Below are 13,855 nucleotides of genomic sequence, written 5' to 3'. Positions count from 1 at the left end.
ACGGCGTTTAATGGGACAACATACTTACTTCGCATACATCTCGATTTCGACTCTTTAGCTTCTCGTTGATCAGACCTCTTCTTGCTTCTTCACACATTATGCGCACGTTCCTAGCAGGGGTATTGCAAGTGACATCTCAAGACAATGTGGCCATCAGCGTCCTTCACCGCAAAAGTGGCAGTGCCCCTGCTGTCACTAACAAGGTATGTCACTTGTTCACAGCTACAGTGAAGGCACTGCCTTGTCACGGCAACGTGAAACGATGCCTCCCGAAATGCCTCAGTCAAAGAAGTTATATAGATATCTACCTGTCGCGTACCTGTAGATCGTTCTCTTACCCTTTCTCTACTAGACGAGAAGCTCGTCCCGATTCGTTTAACGCTTCATTCAATCTTCGACACAGACGCTTCCAACCCAAGCAAACGTTGCACCTCGTTCAAGATGTCGATCGAAACACTTTCCGAAGAGCAGCTCCGTACCTTGCGAGACGACCAGGAGCGCGTGTCTCTCTATCTCATATTCGACCACGTGGCAAGGATCCCGTCGCGCTTTCCAAACACTTATGGTGTCGCTAAGCAGGAGTATACGTCGCGACGAGAGACAACGAGCCTGGTGATCACCGACAACTTCCCCGCCAGCGCAGCAAGAGCCTTTTCTAGGATCGCCGCAGAGAAGATCGCCCCAAAGAAGATCGTTGCGAAGACTCAGCCAAAGGGTAGCCTGACAAAGCCGATCAAAGCCGGCTCAGTCGCGTTCAAAGGAGCAAAGCAGGACCTCGAACCACTCAAGGATGTGTTCAAGTGGCTTCTGACCTGCTGCGAAGGAGACATGACTCTGCCGAAGCTCCATCCAGACCCAATACTGTCGATGCTCAAGCTTCTCAAGATCGCTGAGCTCATCCAAGCGACGAGACTGGATACAGTTCTTGCTAATGGCCTCAAGTCCACCCTCCCTGTCATGCCACAGACGGTCGATTTCGCCACCACAGTCCGGCTGCTGGAATATCCTCAAGGCCATGTCTATCGTGACATCGTCATCGACAGACTGGCCGAAGCGATCGTCTGGCCCAACGCCGCAGATGCCCTCGATATCACCGATCCACTCATGGTCAAGCTCCGAGCCAAGGACACCGACTTCTCCTCAGCACTCGAAACGGCGGTCCGGGAGAAGAAGTTAAGCATGGCGGCTGAGGCCGAGGCCGCGAAGCAAGCAGCTGAGGAAGCTCAACGTCTGAAGGTTGCGATCCGAAACACGTGCAGACAGATGCCGGGCAATGGCAGGGATGGACGTTGCAACAAGGAACAGCATCGTGAGGCGATGGCGGTTGCTGCTGTGGAGACCGAAGAAGAGAAGCGCCGAAAGGAAGAGGCTCAGCGACAGCATGATCGCGAGCTTGCAAAGAAGCGCTTCAGGAAGCCCAAGCGCGGTAAGCGACAGGATAGCGCCGACAAACAGGGTCGCAATAGGGGCGAGGGTGGCCAAGACCTGATCCAGATCTGAGGTATGCTTCCGGGCCTTCTCTTCCAATGATTCTTGCTGATGACGCTAGTCGCCCACCTGGGCACACCCATGCCATGAAGTTGCATGACCAGCAGAAGCCGTATCACGACAAGCGGGAAGCTGTGCAAGGGACTTCGGGCATTCCAGATGATCACCATGATGACCAACATAGTACCATTATGGGGTTATCGGTACTCGACGAGGCGAGCATAGTCTCAGCTCACCACCAGGAACAACATGCAGACCTTTGAGAGCGACTGAGGAGTTACATGAACTGCTCATCATATTCAGCAATTGCTACAGTCAAGGTATTCTCAGAGTCACAGAATGTGAACAACAATATTACTTACTATTCCTCAAGACTTGCTTGTACCTCGCATCCCTCACTCTCTACTCAGTACCTTCGTACCTCAGATGTTGGTCCTTACTCTCTATGTCCTCGTCAAGATTACTTCTTTTCAATAGTCCGCATAGCCATTCCAGCACCACGCGCTACTTAATCTGTGACGTCGTCTTGCTCCAGCACGATCTGTGTGCTTTGTTAGTGAAAGTGCAGGACAGTAAGATCAGACGACCTCGCTGTGTCCCGCCTGTCACTGACAAGGAGCGACGTATTATCTATATACAAAACAAGTGTCACTTGCTGCCTGGACGGGTGACGCTGTGAAGCTGGTTGAGATGTCCCCATTTTGCTCAATGGGATGGATAAGGTCACCGTGAAGATGCACGAGGCGACACGCAAGTGCATTGAGGCACCACTCGAAATGCCTCAGTCGATGAGGTTATATAGACCTCTCGTGTTTGTCCATCGCTGATGATTCTTCCATCCTTTCTCTCCTCACAACGGTAGCCGAACTCGACCAGATTAGCGCAAACCGTATCAGACACACCCACCATCCTCGCAGTCGTACACAACAATCAACATGTCCATAAAGCAACTCACCAAGGAGAAGCTCCGCGCTCTGCTACCCGATAAGGCGTCGGTCAGGAAGGGGAAGCAGAGCTTGGCTGCTGAGCAGCACACTGCGAGCAAGGCTACTAAGGAGGAAGCTGAGAAGCCGAGAACAAAACCGAAAGCGATCCGTCAACAGATGAAGGCCGCTCTCAAGGATATTCGCTCCGAGAAAACGCAGTCGAAGCCGTACTACTCATACATCAGCACTGAAGGCCAAAAGTGATGGGCAGAAGGACACCCGTGGATAGAGCCTTCCTGAAGTAAGTCATACCACCATTGCAAGCCACTATGGCTCTTGCTAAATGTGCCAGGTCATCGACACCGTTGCCATGTCATACATTGGCCTGTGAGATCCATTCGGGGTGGGCGGCATTGGGGAGTGATCGAGACGAAAGACTCGCAGGCTCTGACCACACGAACGAACATATTGTGCGGAGTGCCGAGCCTTGATAATGCTGTCAGTGCAAAGATATAAACAACTCAGAGCCAGCCAAGCCTTTCATGAAGAAGCGAATGGCGTTTAGGCGAAACGGCTGGCATAGACTAATGACCATACCCCAAAACATATCGTCAACACCACAGTCAGCTCATTGTTGTCTTCGTCTGTGTCTTGCTCTTCGTGTTTTTGACAATCGCGCTGGAATGGGCTGTAAGATTACATCGTAGTTATTGGCCTGGTGCTGTGAATCCAAAAGCAGCGCGAAACTTGTTGTGTCCGATGCAGACTGATTGGCAAGCCAGTGCTGCGGTCTTTGCTCTTTGTTTGTAGGCTTAATCTATTTCCCGATATCTGGGTAAGCAATGCAAATCCGACGAGCAGCTGGTTGCCGTCATGCGTACTGGTTGAGCGAGTCCAGGAATGCAAGGATTTCCCCATCTGGGCTATGGCTCTTTATTAGCATTGGCGCAGCTTGTGGGGGGCGACTCAACTCCCCAATACAGTGTTCTGATTGGCGCGTGTGTGACTGCAATGCACCTGTGGCCAGTGGTGCTCGTAGCCTCGGAGCAACGGAGAACGGGCGCCTTTCTCCTTGTCTCGCATCAGATCATTCCATACGAGGTTAGTTTGCGAAGGACAGCAGATCTGTCTGATCGTCCAAGCAATGCGGCGTTCCACTCTGCGAGCATCGATGTCAAAGCTGTGATGATGCTCGTGGCGGGCATGGCTTTGCTCTGCGCTCAGCTGGGCCCATGAGTAAGCACCGACAGCGTTTAAGAGGCAGCCAGGGCTTGCTACCCTATCTGGGACCCCCCAAAGTTTGTGTCTCGACTTTTGTATACATGTGTCGGTCTATAACAGGCAATCAAAAAGGATCCGTAAACATTAGCATCCCGTGAGCACGATGGCAGCCACCGAAGACGCTGCCGACCTTGCGTGGAAACCGTCAGGGGTACACCTCGTCGGCTCAGTTCCACTGCCGGGTACAGCGATCGTCTTCAAGACCGCGGTCACTTCCCTCCCAGATCGTCTGTACAGCATACCAGACGGGGAGACCGGACACCGCAACGGCTTCGTGGCTTGGCAAGCTGCTGTCTTTGAAGCGTGGCCGCAGATCGGTACTCAATCTGGTGGAACACTATACAGAAAAGGGGAGGACGTCCCGAAGCCCACGCAGGCTGATCTTGAAGCATTGAGTGCTGAGATCAGAACTTCGACGGAAGGCTTCGACCCAGGATACGAAAAGTACGCCATCGAATCATATGAGATCTTCCGAAAGCTGCAGTCAACAGGTCAAATCAAACACAATGTGAAATTCCAAGTCTGTGTTCCGACTCCTCTGAGTGTGATGAACAGGATCAATCCGGACTATCAGGAGGTGATTGAGCCACTGTACGAGGAAGCGCTCTTCCGGTCACTGAGCAAGATTCAGGATGCGATTCCACATGATTCTTTGCTGGTGCAGTGGGACATGCCGAGGGAGATTGCCTGTCTGGAAGGCCTCGGCGGTGAGTTGTGGTTCGGAGATGTCACGAAGCGATTGGAAGCGCGGTTTGAGCGGTGTCTGTCTGCGGTCGCAGACGATGTGGAGGTCGGCGTGCATCTGTGTTATGGTACGGGCCAGCATGGAAGCAGTTGGTCCGGTGCAATGCTAACTGAAATCAGGTGACTTTGGCCACAAGCATTTCGTGGAACCGAAGGATACCACCATCTTGACCGACCATGCAAATCGATTGACCGAGGTGGCATCAAAAGCGAAGAGGACTCTGGCCTATTTACATATGCCAGTGCCGATCGCTCGCCACGATGAACCTTACTTTGCTCCTCTGACAGGTCTGATGTTGACCGCAGGTACGAAGCTGTATTTGGGTCTGGTACATGCCAACGACTTGGAAGGAACGGCAAGAAGAATTGCGGCTGCCAGGAAAGCCCTACCTGGGATTCAATTTGGGGTGTCGTCTGAATGTGGACTTGGTCGTACTCCGCCAGAAGAGCTGACTTCGATATTGGAGATCTCGAAGAGTGTCTCGAGACCACGCCGATAGGGGTTGGGTACGAGGGAGCTTTTCGTAGAAGCGCACACAAGTAAGAGGTACGGGAGATGCAAGGACGAATGTCCTAGTAACTGGCTTCAAGGAGCGTCGCTTACGGACCTTCTGGTCGCAGTCAACGCCTGAGTTATGGTGCAGATAGGCTCCAATGTATCCGATCAGTCTCGCGAAGTAGCCTGACTATGTGTACTTAAGTATATAGCATTGTCGCGTCACGCTCACGAAGTCGCTCCAAATCATCCTCCGCCAACTCCGTCATTGTGGGGTCCTCCAAGAACTGGAAGACGCGTTGAAGGTTTTGCTGCCATCGACGCGCCGTGGCAGATTGCTGACTTGCTGAGGAATACATATACGCTGGCGTCTAGAGCTTATGGGACGGTGTATAGCTCTGTTCGATCGATCTTACGATGTCGCGAGAAATGGTGCCTCCGCTAATCCTGCAATGGCATATAAGACCAACGAGTGAAGGGTTTAGTCAGCAATACTGCCTAACCACAGTCTCACCTATAAGATTGCTCTATCACCTATCTTAGGCCAGGTATGACTCTATCATCTGGGATGGAGGTCAACCAAGAAGTACTATTGGAACCGTCGCGCGCGTGTTCCTCATTTTCTGCGCGCGAGGATAAGAGCGAAATCAAGGTCGCCACTGCCATCGTGCAATGTCTCAGGTCAAATGAATAAGACTTCTGACCCTAATACAACAGCTTTAGCGGGAGCGCGTGAAGTTCCGATCTCAAGCAACCGACGACAAGCCGAATCTGGCCTGAATGGCAATACCTGAGCGTTTGGGAAGCATGACTTCCACGCCCAAGGCCACTCATGCATGCACTTCATGCCATGCGCGAAAACGTGGCTGTGACCGACTGCTACCATCTTGTACGACTTGCTTGAAGTGCGCTTCCTCTAGCAATCGTGCAGAGAGGCTTACTGACGATTGCAGTGCATCGCGAACGTGCTCCTACACCAACGCACCCTCATTTCACGAGGCTACCGTGGTTCCGGGGCCGGGATCTTTTCCTTCAAGCCTGCCGACTCAATATGCAATCCTAAGCATACCCCAACGGTCTTACCTCGACACGCTCGAGCCCATGGAAATTGACCTCCTGTCCAGCTACACGACCCGGGCACACACGTTAGACTCGATTGAACATAAACAACAGGTGATCGAGTCATACCTAAGTGGACCCCATATCCGCTTTCCGCTCCTGTCCCGGACGGCTTCCAGTATCGAGCTGGTTCACGCAATGTTGCTCATCTTGCAGTTTCCACGGCAGTCTGATGCCTCCATGGTGTCACTTCTCTACCTTCGACTCATGACCCTTGTTTATGTGCTTGAAGCCACTGAGCGCTATAGTCTGCATTTGCTGCAGACTCGCATCCTGATTGCTTACTACGAGTTCGGCCATGGGATGATGGCGGCGGCCGCCGCTTCCGTCGCAGGATGTGCCAAAGTTGCAGGGTTTCTCGGTCTTTCGCCGCGGTCGGTAGTCGCCGACGATTTGATAGTGACTGAGGAGAGACGACGGGCATGGTGGGCACTGCATAACCTAGACAGGTCAGTACACGACTCCGTGCCTGCGTTGGTACGAGTAAGCTCACTCCTGCCTATAGACACATGGCTCTTGCTTGCGGAGACTTCATGTTTACCATCCCAGATCCTTACCAAAGCGACGATTTCCCATGTAACGATCGAGACTGGTTTGCCGGGACTGTTTGTGCTCTAAGTAAGCTCTTCGACAAATCGTCGGCTAATGGGTGAACAGGTTGGCCCGACCGCAAGAGTTGGGACTGCATCGGACGCCAAATTTGGCCAATTTGCGCGAGAATGCCAGATTCACCATCTGGTGACACGTGTAGTGCGGCACATTTACGAGCCTGCCGCCGATGAAGTGTTCCAGCTGGAAGAAGCCGTGCAACTTGAACGCACACTCCTACACTTCTTGCCGTTACTAGAGCGGACCGATTTGACTTATGGCCGGTACTGCGCGTCTTTGGCCACGTGTGCAAGGTCATATACATGCTCGCTTCCTTTGAACTGACGGTGCTGACTCGAGAACAACAGTGCATTGTTTCTTTTCTACAGCCGTCTGACATCCGGACGAGGTCCGATACCTCCCGACAGACTCGCAGCCATGGAACCAGTTGCGGTCACTATCTACAACTACGCTGGACGATGTTACACTTCGGAAGGTGACTTCGACTACGACACACTTTCTCCTTACATAATGCTATCCATCTACCAGGCCGCCGTTGTGTATGTACACTTGCAACGACTATCAGACGAGCAGAAGTACGCGGGCGGCCTCGAACGGCTTCAGATCGTGCTGAAGAATTTCTCCAGAAGATGGGCTGCCGCGAGTATGTTGCCTTGGATTGCAATTACCGGAAGCGTGACTGACGGCGCTTAGCAACTTATATTAACCTGCTTGAAAGTCCAGCCCCGGATCTTCTACCAGACTGGCGAAGGATCGAGTAATTCGAAATTCTCTCACGAGAAGAAGTCCACGAAAAGTATGCGAAGGCCCAGTATACGTGATGGTTCAGGGATACGCAGCCTCCTAGAACGGCACTATGGCCAAGCGGACTAGCGGCGGACTAGTACAACATCTCCCTTGACCGGGACGGTCAATTTCTTTATGAATCGGCCTGGAACGCCACTGTTGTGTTCACGCGAAGCATTATCACAACGAGCAAGATTGCTTACTCCAGTCCAAAAGTCGTTGTGTTTGTAAGGCTATGCAACAAGAGCACGATGTACGAGTGCTTCGATTATCAATCGCTACGCAAAACCAACGCCACCAATGTTCCTCATGTATAAAGACCTTTTCTCGCAAGGCAGCTATTGCATTGGAGTACATTCGCACGCCAACACGCTTATCACTTGTGGCAGGCAGAAAGACCAACACAAAGCAATGGCCAGAATTGACGCAGCAGTGCAGGATGGCACGGAGAAGACGCCACCGGCATCAACTGCAATACCCAATGGAGGCTTGAAGGTACGTCGTGCACAATTATTTGGGGAACAGAAAACCATTGCTTACTTCCACAGGCATGGCTCCAAGTTCTCGGCGGCTTCTTCGTCTTCTTCAGCACCTTGTTAGTACAAGTCTTCTGATACATGGCGTGCACTGAATCACTGCTGACGAGGTGAATCTAGTGGCGTCACCAACGCCTTCGGTGTCTTCGAAGCCTACTACGCCGACGGACATCTTGGGTCGTCTACCAAATCCAGCATCTCCATCATTGGAGCGATCCAGACTTTCATCTTACTCGCTTCTGCCAGTATAGCGGGACCCCTGTGTGATCATGGGTACTTCTATCAGCTCATTGTGGCCGGGTCCTTCCTCTCTTGCCTCGGCATGTTTATGACAAGTCTCTCCGACAAATACTACCAAGTACTACTGGCGCAGGGTATCTGCGTCGGCCTTGGATCCGGCTTTCTCTTCACGCCTTCCATGGCGGTCTTATCAACGTACTTTTCGACACGCAGGAATCTCGCGGTCGGTGTCGCGGCCACTGGAAGCTCGATCGGCGGTATCATTTATCCCGTGACATTCTACTACCTGCAGCCACAGATTGGCTACGCTTGGGCGGTGCGAGTTATCGGGTTCATTATGCTGGCCACTTGTGCCGTCATTCTTAGTGTCATGAGGTTCGCACTCTCACCAGCAAGGGGAAAAAGTACATCGATACGTCCATCTTCGTGGATCGAACGTTCATGCTGTACGCTATCAGCATGTTCGTCGGCTTTGTTGGTGTATTCATACCGTTCTTTTATATCTCAAACATGGCTGGCGCGATAGCGACAAGATCGTCGTCGGTTGCGCTCTCCTTTTTACTGGTGATGAACGGGGTCTCCACCTTCGGACGGTTGATTCCAGGCCTCCTGGCTGACAGAATTGGACCACTTAACGTCATCTGTATTTCCAGTGTCGCAAGCATGGTATTAGTGTGGTGTTGGATTCCTGCCGACAGGATTGGTGGCCTCTTTGCTTTTGCCGCTCTTTACGGGTTCTTCAGTGGGTGAGTGAGTCTCTGCCAGGATTGAAGCCATTGCTGACCGTGTCATAGCGCGTTTGTGAGCCTCCCGTCCATGACAACGGTGGCGCTGTCGCCAGATCTGCGGGCGATTGGGGCACGAATGGGCTTCGTGAACGCTTTGGCGGGATCCGGTGTGTTGCTTGGTCAGCCAATCGCAGGGGCCATCCTTGAGTCAACAGGGTCGTATCTGGGATTGCAATGCTGGGCGGCTTCTGCACTCGCCGTGTCCTCGATCTTACTGATTTTGGCACGGGTGAGCAAAGTTGGACCTTCGGTCGCTCAGAAGGCGTGATGGAACAGCATGCCCACATCACCAAGTTCAGCGCCTTGTCTACCGGCGAAGCTGGCCTCCATATCTCAGGAGCAGACTCATGGTCGGAAAGCTCAACAGAGGCAAGGAATTATTGCGACCACGAGGAATCAGCCATCACTGGTGATCCTAGACAATCTGAAGGAACATGCCAAGAGACGCAGAGCATGGCAATCAATTGACTGTACGATTCTTGCCTGATTTGTGGCGCCGCTGAAGAATCTCAGCGACGGAAAGAGCGGCGCAACTCGAGAATGAGGGGATCGGTATCATCTCAAGCGGTCCATAGCTAGCGCCTCTACCAGAATGCGCTTCCACATACGAGACTCGCTCCTTCACCGGCTTCAGACGATCTTGATGGCGACCTTTCCAACGTGCTTCTGCTCTTTCTGCATGGAAGTCAGTTCGATTCGTCTCAGGTTTGCAGTCGTGGAAGACTGACAAGATACTCCAGCGCTTCGCGCAGGTCTTCAAGAGCAAAATGAGTCCCATCGATCACTGGCTGGATCGCATTTGCTTCGATAGCAGCCATCATTTCCTCAAATTGGACCTTTGAGCCGACGTGGATACCTCGAAGGGTGAATATCTTGTAAACAGTCTCCAGCGGGTTGACCGGTGCCACCAATCCAGTTACGACGCCAATGACCGTGATGGTTCCCTCTTTTCTGATGGCAGAAATGCTTTGCTCGAGTGTTCCGGCGCCACCAATTTCGAGGATATTGTCAAAGCCTTCGTTGCGTCCTGTCAACTGTTTGGCTGCCGCGCCCCAGTCCGGAGTCGTCCGGTAGTTGATGACATGGTCAGCTCCATAGCGACGAAGTATGTCTGCTTTCGCGTCACTGGAAGTCGTGGCGACTACCTTCGCGCCGCCTGATTTGGCAAACTTGTGGAAAGTTCAGCATGTACATATCGGCCAGCATCGTAAAAGCGGAGCTCGTACCTGTAGTGCAAACATACTGACTCCACCAGTGCCTTGCACCAACACCCACTCGCCAGGTCTCAGGGACCGGCCTCCATATAGGGCATTCCACGCGGTGACCGCAGCATTGGACAGAACAGCACCTTCGAGATATGACAAGTTGCTGGCAAGGCGTACGAGCCAGTCCTCGTCGAACACTGCATATTGCTGGAATGTGCCGTCCAGCGCGGCGCCCAGAGCACCCATGCGGTACGCATCGCCCTATAGAGCACCAGACTGATGACCAGGGTTGAAGAGTGTCGTCACTCTATCGCCCTTTCTCCATTTGGTCACGCCGGCGCCTACCTCTAGCACCTCCCCGGCGCCATCGGAGCCGCCGACGACGGGCAGATTGAGCTGGTATGGGAAACCGCCCTAAAGGAATGAATGAACGTCAGAGGTGAGAAAGCAAGTTATGGGGCCCGCAGTGCTCTGTGTAAGAGCAGTGAATGTCTACTGCCTGGGTTGCAAAACATTAAACATACTGCAGGGATCAAGACCTCGCGATAGTTGAGCCCAGCAGCGTGCATCTTGACAAGGACGCCATGGCTTCCGACTTGTGGCACGGCTGCGTCACGGAATTGCCATTCGTCGAGTCCTTTCTCGGTGCCGCATAGGATCCATTGCTTTTGAGTGCTTGGAAGAGCCATTCTACCTAAGTTACTGTTGGAAGGAGATGGTAGAGAGTGGCAATAAGATGGCGGTCGATCGTGAGTGAGAGGATAGAGCAGGAAACTTCACGTGAGGTGGGCAATTGTGGGTGTTCTCGATATAAGCACTACAAAAGCCATCATCCTCGAGCGCGATACGATGCTGCTGTTGCGTGTGCAAGTCGTGGATGTGTTATAGTCGCTAGCGTCGCTGACAAACCTGAGGCTTATGCTTGACAGGGTCGAAATTCCACATGCGCGGGCAGCGCAGTAGCAACAAGCACAGTGTCCACTGGCGACCACGCCGAGCGGAAAATGGACCAGCCAGACACTGCAGCCTGGTGGCTCCAGCATTGCGGACTGCTCAACTCGAGTGGTGCTGCGGGTTAGTGCTGCGGACTAGCTTTGAGAGACTCGAGGCCCTGAGTATGGGTCTGCAGACTGTATGATGCTTGCAAAAGTAGAGAGGCTAGCGTGCTACATAGTATCGCCAACGGCAGTCACCAAAGGCGGATCTATGGTGACAGATGACGCTAATCCTTGATAGGTTTAGTGTAACAGCTCTCTCCGACGTTGCGGACTAGCGTCCACCTACATCCCACAACCACTCTTGGTGTTGCGCTTGAACCTCACTCGAAGGCGTACGTCAACCATCAAACTGACAACGAGTAGGCCTCCGGAACTAGTGTGCCAGGGACATGAATGTGATATGAATGCGGTACAACGATCAGCCATTGTGCAAACGAGCTTCAGGTTTGAATGTCCCCTTCGCAATATTCCCCGTGAGTCCATGGCAACTTGGAACAACCTGTTCGGTATGGTGTCGTGCGTTCCCAGTAGGCCAAGACTATCAGAGGCTGTCCGACGCTGTAAAGGATTGCTGATTACTGGAACCCAGGGATGACCATGTAACTGGTCGGCTGTTCCCCCATTGGAAATATTTATAGCTAGAACAGATCCGGGTTCTCAGAGCAACAGGAGCGCTCTGCCCTTGATCATCGTTCTTTGAGACTGCAAACTCGTCATGCCCACTTTCGAAGTCTTTCAATCGACCAGCGATGGACGGATTACGCAACGTGAGACAACCAAACCCGACCTGACTGGCGACCAAGTCTTGGTCAAGATAAGCGCGTCAGGTGTTTGCGGCACAGGTACGTATATTCCAGCTTATCGACCTAGTCGATATCTATGATTTTCCAGCTGACTTGTTCGGAAAACAGACCTTCACTATAGGACTTCGGGGATTGTTCTCGGCCATGAGGGCGTTGGCACTGTCATTGCGATCGGTCCAAACTGCTCACAGCTCCAACTCGGCGTCCGCGTAGGCTGGGGCTACATCCACGACTCGTGTGGGCACTGCCAATCGTGCCTTGCGGGCCGAGAAGTCTACTGCCCGGATGTCAAAATGTACGGCCAGGACGATCACGATCAGGGTTCTTTCGCGCACCAGGCGGTCTGGCGCGAAGCATTCTTGTTCGAGCTTCCAGAAGCGCTACAAGATGCCGAGGCCGCGCCTCTGATGTGCGCGGGTGCCACCATATGGAATGCTATCGAGACGTATAACATTCGTGGCGGTCAATGCGTGGGTGTGAGTGGCGTCGGGTACTGACTTACCTCCCTTTTGTCAGTATGGGTGCAGAGTGTCTAATGCTTTACAGGGGCTTGGGTCATTTGGCCATTCAGTATGCTTGCAGTTGCCGTGTCATCAGCTACAAAGCGTTCCTAACACATGATACAGGTTCGCAGCCAAGCTTGGTTGCGAGGTGGTGGCCTTCTCCAGCACAGAGAGCAAGCGCGAGGAAGCGTTGAGACTAGGTGCGAAGCACTTTTTTGTCACCAAAGGCTCAGCCAAGCTTTCGGTGCCGAGAGAGCTTGACCATCTCCTTGTCACCACTGGAGCTTTACCAGACTGGAACTCCATGCTTCCTCTTCTTTCTGCAGAGGCAACAATCTACCCTCTCACGGTGAGTCGCGGACTGGAGACAGCTGAAAAGCAAGGTTGCGCACTAAACGCTCCCAGGTTTCATTCTCGAACATCTCCATACCGGCGTTCCCTTTCATCGCGAAAGGACTGACTCTTCAGGGATCGGTTGTGTCTCCACGTGGAGCGCATAAAAGGATGCTCAAGTTTGCGGCCTTTCATGGCATCAAGCCCGTGATAGAGACATTCCCTATGACTGCAGAAGGGATTGAAGAAGCACTGCATAAGCTAGACGAAGGGAAGATTCGATACCGCGGTGTTTTGGTAGCCGAATAATGCATTCACGAAGATTGAAGTGTGGGAAGAGGGGAGCTCTTCTTGGAAGCGAACGATAATCGTTGCTTCGGTATCCCTCCGGCCTATGTACTATACTTGCTGCGAGACTCCCTGGTGAGCTATGATGGTAATTGCCCAACGCTCGACAATCAGCACCTCGGAATATCTGCCAACTAAAGGCAGCAAGAGCTTACTTCGATTGGACACCCCACAATAGGTATCTGTTGACGTTGCAATGTCAGACGCGGTCCCATCCGACGACTTTGAAGCGCTGCTTTTCTGCCGAAGTCACGGTCCACTGGTGTTGATGTGATAAGGTCGCATGGAAAAGGTCGCGCGCGGAATAGCTAAGTCAGGTTGTCGTTTGAGATTGGACGTGGACGCTAGTCCGCACGCTATGCTTCTCTAGATCCTGGAGTCCATATCGGCCAACGATTGGCCGGAGCCTCGTGTTGTCTTGCGGCTTTATGGCCTTTCACTTACAACGATATCAATTCTGACGGACTGCAAAGCACGCATGGGATGGCAGCAGGGGTTGACATGATGTTTTCCCACAAGCCATAGCCGAGATGCCTGTGGTCAGCTTTGTAAGTATCCTACTTGCATATGGCGATAGTACATCGTAACCAAAGGTGTCGAATCAGTTCCTTGGCTACGCGAGTGCGGATACATATACTCCCATCGACCTGGC

The 13,855-nt window shown here is 52.6% G+C and overlaps 7 protein-coding genes across 7 annotated transcripts; 6 read left to right on the top strand and 1 right to left on the bottom strand.

The window, feature by feature from the left end:
- Window positions 1-441: 441 nt before the first annotated feature.
- Window positions 442-1,500, top strand: AB675_11267 (uncharacterized protein; the record flags this gene model as incomplete). Its single annotated transcript, XM_018140097.1, has 1 exon — window positions 442-1,500. One exon carries the CDS (start codon window positions 442-444, stop codon window positions 1,498-1,500), a length of 1,059 nt encoding a protein of 352 aa, XP_018000126.1.
- Window positions 1,501-2,423: 923 nt separating this feature from the next.
- AB675_11266 (uncharacterized protein) lies at window positions 2,424-2,678 on the top strand (the record flags this gene model as incomplete). Its single annotated transcript, XM_018140096.1, has 2 exons — window positions 2,424-2,479; window positions 2,531-2,678. 2 exons carry the CDS (start codon window positions 2,424-2,426, stop codon window positions 2,676-2,678), a joined length of 204 nt encoding a protein of 67 aa, XP_017999980.1.
- Window positions 2,679-3,798: 1,120 nt separating this feature from the next.
- Window positions 3,799-4,939, top strand: AB675_11265 (uncharacterized protein; the record flags this gene model as incomplete). The annotated part of the gene is made up of 2 exons (XM_018140095.1): window positions 3,799-4,507; window positions 4,560-4,939. 2 exons carry the CDS (start codon window positions 3,799-3,801, stop codon window positions 4,937-4,939), a joined length of 1,089 nt encoding a protein of 362 aa, XP_018000164.1.
- A 1,253-nt stretch (window positions 4,940-6,192) lies between these two features.
- On the top strand, window positions 6,193-7,424 carry AB675_11264 (uncharacterized protein; the record flags this gene model as incomplete). The annotated part of the gene is made up of 5 exons (XM_018140094.1): window positions 6,193-6,503; window positions 6,560-6,659; window positions 6,712-6,926; window positions 7,011-7,306; window positions 7,357-7,424. The coding sequence occupies 5 exons, from the start codon at window positions 6,193-6,195 to the stop codon at window positions 7,422-7,424; spliced, it is 990 nt and encodes a 329-aa protein (XP_018000079.1).
- Window positions 7,425-7,860: 436 nt separating this feature from the next.
- On the top strand, window positions 7,861-9,281 carry AB675_11263 (Riboflavin transporter MCH5; the record flags this gene model as incomplete). Its single annotated transcript, XM_018140093.1, has 5 exons — window positions 7,861-7,944; window positions 7,998-8,044; window positions 8,106-8,541; window positions 8,592-8,971; window positions 9,020-9,281. 5 exons carry the CDS (start codon window positions 7,861-7,863, stop codon window positions 9,279-9,281), a joined length of 1,209 nt encoding a protein of 402 aa, XP_017999885.1.
- Window positions 9,282-9,643: 362 nt separating this feature from the next.
- Window positions 9,644-10,907, bottom strand: AB675_11262 (Zinc-type alcohol dehydrogenase-like protein; the record flags this gene model as incomplete). Its single annotated transcript, XM_018140092.1, has 5 exons — window positions 9,644-9,688; window positions 9,742-10,182; window positions 10,240-10,479; window positions 10,525-10,632; window positions 10,743-10,907. The coding sequence occupies 5 exons, from the start codon at window positions 10,905-10,907 to the stop codon at window positions 9,644-9,646; spliced, it is 999 nt and encodes a 332-aa protein (XP_017999934.1).
- A 1,024-nt stretch (window positions 10,908-11,931) lies between these two features.
- On the top strand, window positions 11,932-13,164 carry AB675_11261 (putative formaldehyde dehydrogenase AdhA; the record flags this gene model as incomplete). The annotated part of the gene is made up of 5 exons (XM_018140091.1): window positions 11,932-12,058; window positions 12,128-12,509; window positions 12,566-12,589; window positions 12,646-12,871; window positions 12,928-13,164. 5 exons carry the CDS (start codon window positions 11,932-11,934, stop codon window positions 13,162-13,164), a joined length of 996 nt encoding a protein of 331 aa, XP_017999982.1.
- Between the last annotated feature and the right edge of the window lie 691 nt (window positions 13,165-13,855).

Source organism: Cyphellophora attinorum (assembly GCF_001299255.1).
Source record: "Cyphellophora attinorum strain CBS 131958 chromosome Unknown Contig13, whole genome shotgun sequence".
Taxonomy (NCBI): domain Eukaryota; kingdom Fungi; phylum Ascomycota; class Eurotiomycetes; order Chaetothyriales; family Cyphellophoraceae; genus Cyphellophora; species Cyphellophora attinorum.
This window is presented reverse-complemented; position numbering and strand designations above follow the sequence as displayed.